At 52.7% G+C, this 7,120-nt stretch overlaps 1 protein-coding gene across 1 annotated transcript; it reads left to right on the top strand.

Moving 5' to 3' along the window:
- Positions 1–239: 239 nt before the first annotated feature.
- TTC22 (tetratricopeptide repeat domain 22) lies at positions 240–6,911 on the top strand (the record flags this gene model as incomplete). The annotated part of the gene is given in 6 exon segments (XM_009706147.1): positions 240–359; positions 4,313–4,431; positions 4,988–5,045; positions 5,048–5,149; positions 5,917–6,012; positions 6,490–6,911. Coding segments are annotated over 6 exon segments (917 nt in total), but the record flags the coding sequence as incomplete, so codon positions are not given.
- Positions 6,912–7,120: the final 209 nt, after the last annotated feature.

Below are 7,120 nucleotides of genomic sequence, written 5' to 3'. Positions count from 1 at the left end.
TTCTCAGGCACTTCTGTGGTTCCTAACACATCAACAATGCTTACGTCTTTGCTGCTGCATGGATCTCCATCCTCTACATCCACTGAGACAGCAGACTGAAGGACGTTGCTAGCACATCATCCCTCAAACATTGGGGTGTTGCCCCCAGGCTTATCTCTAGCAAGCCCGGTTTTATCCCTTTCCCCCTTCAAATCTAGTTTAAAGCTCTTTCAATGAACCCTGCTAACTCCTGTGCAAAGATCCCTTTCCCTCTTTGAGACAAGTGTACCCCGTCTGTCGCCAGCAGGCCTGGTATCGTGTAGACGGACCCATGATCAAAAACCCAAAAATTCTGCGGGTGACGCCAGTCTTGGAGCCAGGTATTGATCTGCTGGATCTTCCTGTTTCTTCTCTCATCCTCTGCAAGGACAGAGCTTGTGCTACTAGACCCCTTAACCAGTCGTCCCAAGGCCCTGAAGTCTCTCTTGGTTGCCCTCGGACTTCTTGTTGTGACTTTATCGCTGCCTACCTGAAAAATCAATAATGGATAATAGTCTGAGTGCGGTACCAGGGTAGGAAGCTGTCTCTTCACACCTTTAACCCAGGTCCCAGGGAGGTAGCAGACTTCCTTGAGAAGTGGATCTGGTCGGCATATTGGGCCTCCTGTTCCCTTCAGAAGGGAGTCTCCTATGACAATGACATGTCTTTTTCTTCTTTATGGAAGCAGTTTTGATGCAGGGCCTAGGCTGGCTTAACCTCGATGGCATCTCCATGCTAGATGAACCATCATCCTTGTCATTGTTCGGTTCCACTTGCAGAGGCTCATACCTATTTTGCAAGGGCACCTGGGCAGATGGGGCAGTCACAGAGGAGACACGCCTGCTGCATCGGGCTGGAACTTGTCCCCATTGCCCCTTATCTTCCAAGTCATGATGTTCAGCCAGGTGGACAGAGGATAGGGAATCTTCCATATCACACATCATATCTGCCCGCTGTGTCTGTCCCAGGGAAGGTGGGTCCAGTAGGCTGCCTTTGATACTCCTCAACCTACTCACCTCCTCCCAGAGATCTGTCACAGAGCGGAGGAGTTCCTCTCCCTGGGCACACCTCCCGCAGGTGTGCTCATGGATGCCATCCCATACTGGCTCAAGAGCTCTGCCTGGGATGCTGCGTCAGTCGTCGTGGGTGCAGAGCTTAGGGAGGCCACGGGTTTCTGCTAACTGGATACCGTTAATACCTGGTCGAGCTGGCAGAGCTTCAGCACCTTTCCTGCACGCCCTTCTGTGCAAGCTGCCGTGCAAACTGACGCACAAGCTGCCGCGCCACACCCTTGCTGATGCACCATGCCCTGTTTCCCCACCCTGGTGCTCCCTGCGGGCTTTTATACGTGTGGGGGGCTTGGCTGCCATTGCTCGTGATGCACCCAGGTCCCATCAGCCGCTGTCACACAAGCTGTGCTCTCCCGGTGGGTCTCTGGGCTCACCCTGAGGTTCCCTCGGTTTGGGAAACCCCCCCTGCACCGCACTAGAGTGCTCCGCTGCTGATCATGCTGGCACCGGAGCCGCTCACCTCAGCAACCGATACAACAATATGTGGCATGTCTTAACCAAACCGAGCCTATATTGCAGGGGAGGGAGGAGAAGACATGCTAATCGGTGTTAGCCTGGCCAGTCCTCTTCATGAGCAGTTCTTCTCATCACAGCGGTCCATAAAGAAGTCCATTAGCTCTGCAGGCTCAAGAACGCTCACCAGTTGCCTGCTGCTAACTTTGGTGAAGGGCTGCCATGTCACAGCCTCCCCACTGAAATATAATCTGTCGAGTTCCCCTGCAATTATGAAGATGTCTTCATCCTTGACCTCTTTCAAGTTGCCTGTTCCCCACACAGCTGGATAAAGGAGAGAAGCCACACGGAAGCCTGCTCCTCATCTCTAGCCAAGGTGGACTATTTCAGACCAAAGCTTTCCCTGTCTGCTTTGAGCCCTTTAGGCTTTGTTCTGGTTCTCCGTGACAGAGCTGCCAAGATGAATACAGCTCCAGGAATGGGTACTGAGGGAAGGACTCCTACCTGCATTGGCTTTGCAACATGCTGCTGATGCTGCTAGAGGAAAAACTGGCTTTCAAGCAGCAGAATATGACTTTCTGGGAGGATACAAGGAGCTCCTGTCAGCTAAAAGAACTCAAACCCAGCTGCCCTCATCCGTGAAGTGCATCCATTTTGCTTGCAGCTGATGCAGAGCAAAATTCATGAGAAGGGTTGTCTGAGCATCCCTTGAAAAGGGCAAAGGCCTGAGGATGCAGGCAGAGATAACGTGGTCACTGCGGAGCTCCTGCCTCTCTGCTCAGCACCAGCCAAGCTCACCTGCCTACAGGCAGCACGTGCTCAGTGGTGGGTTCTCAGCGCGCGGCTGTATACAGCAGGCGCTTTTCCCTTGACCTGGCAGAACATTGGGCCGTGGGCCTTTATTCACTGATTATTCTTTAGCAACCTGTTCTTGGCAAGAACAACAGCATCCAGAGAGGGACTCGACTCCTCTCTAAAGGCTGAGTATCTGACCAAGTCTCCCAGGTTTCCTTGATAATCAACGGGGAGAGAAAGCACCTCCTGAGGTCAGTCTGCCCTTCTGTCACAGCCAGACACCTGACATGGGACTTCTGCTGGGGTGCTGCATTGTTCAGAGGACACTTCTAAGGTTTAGCTGTCTGAAGCTGGTGAGCAGTGCCCACCCTTACCTTGGCTCAGAAGAGTTTCATCCTTTCCCAGGGGTGCTGGTAATGGAGCGGGGATGGTCATGGAGGCAGCTCAGAGCCTGACCGTTCCCGCATCCCTCTCTCACTGCCGTGTCCATTCACCCACCTCGTCCCCAGGAAAGAGGCAGAAGGACTTTCTGTCAAATCTCTTGGCAGATGATCAGAAGGGGGGGTTGGCTGGACTACACTGATCTCTCAACGGGCTTTGGGTTATAGGATCCCAGCCCCACTGCATACGGTGCAGAAGGAAACCTGTTATGCTTCAGTTTGCTCATAAAAAGAGCTGTACAACATCGGAGAGCCAGCCAGCCAGCCACCCACCCACCTGTCCATCCCTTCTCCCAGGGCCTAACACATCCCCACACCAGGCACCCACCACAGTATGAGCACCGGTTGGTGTCGATAGTCCATGCCGCCACTGATCACCTCTCTTCGGCACTGGTTGAGCGTGGCCTAGAAGATCCCCTCAGTGGGGCAGCCCAGGTTCCTCAGCAGGGTGCTGAAGCAGCCTTTCTTCTCGTTCTCCTTCAACATCAGCTCATCCAGGAAACCCTTGACAGTGCCAGTGCTCGGCTGCGTGCCTCTCCTCTGCTGGGACAAGGGAGCGGCGTGAGACGCTTAGCTGCCAGTGGTCTCTTGGGCCACCCATCTGATCTCCTTCTATGACCAGATGACTCGCTTGGTGGATGAGGGAAAGACTGTGGATGTGGTCTACCTGGACTTCAGCAAGGCCTTTGACACCGTCTCCCACAGCATTCTCCTGGAGAAACTGGCAGCTCATGGCCTGGACAGGAATACCCTTCGCTGGGTGAAAAACTGGCTGGCCGGCCGTGCCCGGAGAGTGGTGGTGAATGGAGCTAAATCCAGCTGGCGGCCGGTCACCAGTGGTGTTCCTCAGGGCTCAGTGTTGGGGCCAGTCCTGTTTAACATCTTTATTGATGATTTGGACGAGGGGATCGAGTGCACCCTCCGTAAGTAAAACCCATCTCTGGTCCCTACGCACACGCAACTCATAGTGTAATGCATCCAGCACTGATGGATGCTGTATGTACTACATCCAAGGTAGCCCTGAACCTCAGATGATGATATGTATTCTTCTAATTGGTTTAATTACTATATTTTTATCAATGTTGTTTATTTTCCAAAGTGTTGTCTGCTCAGGAGGAGCTATCTGAAAGCACCCGAGAGTTACCAGGAGTGCCTGCACCTTGGGTAGCTGCCAGGGTGCAGGGGATGTGCAGTAATTTTATATCCCCTCGTAACTTCCCAAGGGGTGAATCTAAGACAAGTCCTGCAACTACCACTTCACTGGGCATAAAAACATTGTCCTGCAGTCGTGCAGTTACAGTAACATCACTGGAGGGACTGAAAGTCCTCAGGAAATTTAGTCAGCCAGGTGTGTGAGCCAGCACCGTGGGCTCGTGGACCTTACAAGCTGTGTAAGAGCATGTCCAGGGTCAGCTGGGATGTGCCACCTCTCTGTGCCAAGACCCCAAGACCAAACTGCAAATCCTTGGCAGGATGGAGAGAGGTTCAGTCACCGAATGACTTGGCCTCTCACCTGCCCTGACTTCTTTTCCCTAGCCCTGGCCTGGTCTTACCTGGGGATGCTGCTGGAAAGGAAAGAAATGTTTTCCACCAGCCTGACGGGGATCCAGGACTGTGGCTTCTCTGAGACTGACCCCCTCAATTGCTTTGGCAAGGTGCTATACCCAGCGCTGCCGCACCAGGGACTGACTGGAGGCAGCTGCCGTTCCCTGCTTGGTCCGTCATTCATCTTCCCCCCATCCTCAACATTTTTCCACCTGGAAATTCCCCAGGGCAAATGGAGGAGACCCCAGATGGGAGCCAAGACCCTCGGTTCCACCACGTGCAGGGCACACCCCTCTCAGGCCACGCGTTCGGTCCCGATGGCATAAATCAGCCCCTGGCAAAGCAGTGGGAAAGCAGTTTGGTGAAAGGCTGCAGGGACAGAGCAGTACCTTTATTAGATTCCCCTGGCACAGCTGGAAAAAATAAGGAGCACAGACAGGCTTTCAGGCACATAACCCCCGAGCTTAGCCCCGCATTCAGTCCTGTCTGCTGGTTTAACAGGAGGTATCAGCTTTCCCTGCAGACCACGTCTCTTGCATAGCCTTAAACCCTCCCAGTTAAAACACCATGCTGGCGAATCAATCCAAGATGGTTTTGTCCCTTTGATCAGCACAACAGGCAATAAGTCACTGACGGAAACATGTTTCACTTCTCTGGCTCAAACAGGTGATAGAAATGGCAAAAGACAACCCTCCCACCCTGAACCGCCTGGCAAAAACCTTCCACTCCTGGGCAAGCAGGAGGTGGCCAAAGGGATATGCAATATGGCTCTGGAGGTCCTGCGGGACCCGCAGCTCAGCTGGCAGGTGAACTGCACCTGGGCACAAGGTGAGTCCTTGTCGAGGCCAGCACTGCGTGCTGGGTGTCCAAGGTGTGGGCAGGTCCCCTTCCCGCAGGGACCTGTCCTGCTCCTCCAGCCTCCGAGGCAGCCACCGTGCTTCTCCCAGACGGCGTTGGTATTGCCTGTTTAATTGTGGTGAGAAACATGTCGGGAGAAATAACTGCCTGACAAAACCAGTGAAGGCTGCTCTGGAAGTGAAGTTACTACCTGGCAGCCAGGAAATCTGGGCCAGATCCTGGCTCTGGCACCGAGCTGCTGAGAGACTTCCCCAGGTCCCTCCGGGCAACATTTCACAGGATGCTGAGTCACCTTGTAGAACTATTTAATGACATTAATACTCCTAAATCACTCAGGCGCATCAAGAACGTGCTCTTTAATCCTTTGATTTTGCTCATTTCCAGCCCCCTGTAAACAGGAGTGCACTTTAGTGAGTATTTTCCATTACAGAAGAATCATGAAGATTTCTTCAAATCTCGTTTTTAAATAAAACGAGGACTCATTCTTACTTCCTTATATTTAAACAGGATTATTTAACTCCTCATAAAATGAGGCTCAGTGAAGTGAAATCTTCTCCTCTAGTGGCGTACTTTAATGTGTGCTTACAACTGCTTTTCAGAGATGTTTAACTTCCTTTGAGCTCGAGGCAGGAGGCTGAAAAATGCAGTGTGGAGGTGATCACTGGGTGCCAGGTGATGCCTGTCTGTCAGATTTGACTGGAGAAAGCTGAAATGACCTAAGATGGAACAGGGTCCAGTGACTGACAGAAGTAAGCTCACTCATGCTAAAAATGACCTTGAAAGGGTCCTCAAGGTTTGTCCGCACCTGAGGACAAACCTGGACATGGGCCAGGTGAGGATAGGCACATCATAACCCTGAGATCCCAGGGAGCTCTTTGCAGTGTGCCCAGGTTTTCATTAACTCTCAGCCCTAAATTAGACCACAAAGACTGAGGGGACTGGCACTCGGGTGCTTCTCCTTCCTGTTGGGCTCGGCTCAAGTTAGGTGTGAGCGAGATGGAGGGGTACAGCAGAGCTGAACGTAGGGACAGGGAACAGAGGAATTGCTGCAGTTAATATTAGCCTTAGCTGGGAGGGAATTCAGAGAGCTTACGGGAGTGAAGAGCCACCGGGAGACATTACACACAAGGACGGGAGCAGGAATCCATCCCTGCGTGTACACTATGGACATGGTGCTGAGAGTACGTCGGCCACACTTCTACTACTCCTGTCCCCAGAGCCCGATGGGGAAATGTCATCCTTGGAGGCAGCCGTTGGTCTCTGTTTTCTCCTGACAGGCCTCTGTTGTCCTGCCCTGCCTTTATTTACTATTTACTATTACATGAGGGTGGATGCCATGCAAGAACTCTTCCTGGTGAATGAAACTCCTGAACAAAGCCATGGAGTTTGGCCTGGGCGATACCCTACCCAAACTGCAGCTCTGCAGGGGCAAATGGAGCATAAAAGCCAGGAAACACTGGCCATCGAGTGCTTCAAGCTGGCCATCGAACTGGATGATGTGGGCTCCACCAAGTGCCTGCAGTGCCTCCTGGAGACACTGCTCGTACTCTTTGGTCGGATGACTCTGAAGACAGAAACGCTGATGCAGGAGGTGGAACAGTGGGTTAAGGAAGCTGAGGGGAAATTCCCACGGCAGCGACTGCAGCAGGAGCTGAGGGCGGTCTGCTGCAACCGCACGCTGGAGGGGATCCAGGTCTGCAAAGCTCTGATCGGGGGAGGACGGAGCTGGTGAAGCCGCTGTTTGAGACTGTGAAGGTCGATTCTTCCAAGGGCAGGAAGAACAAGCGGTCACTGTCCCTCTGAGTCGTCAGGGTGGCAGCAGGTTCTGCAGACCGGCTGTCTCTCTCATGAGCTGTCAGGACCTTCTCAGTTTTCTAAAACCTTGTTAATTAAAAAAGCAATAGACAAATCCCTTTGGTGTTAGCCCTCTAAGAGCCCTGC

Source organism: Cariama cristata, unplaced genomic scaffold, assembly GCF_000690535.1.
Source record: "Cariama cristata isolate BGI_N322 unplaced genomic scaffold, ASM69053v1 scaffold12760, whole genome shotgun sequence".
NCBI lineage: Eukaryota > Metazoa > Chordata > Aves > Cariamiformes > Cariamidae > Cariama > Cariama cristata.
The sequence above is the reverse complement of the archived record's forward strand: the minus strand, read 5'-3'. Positions and strand labels throughout refer to the sequence as shown.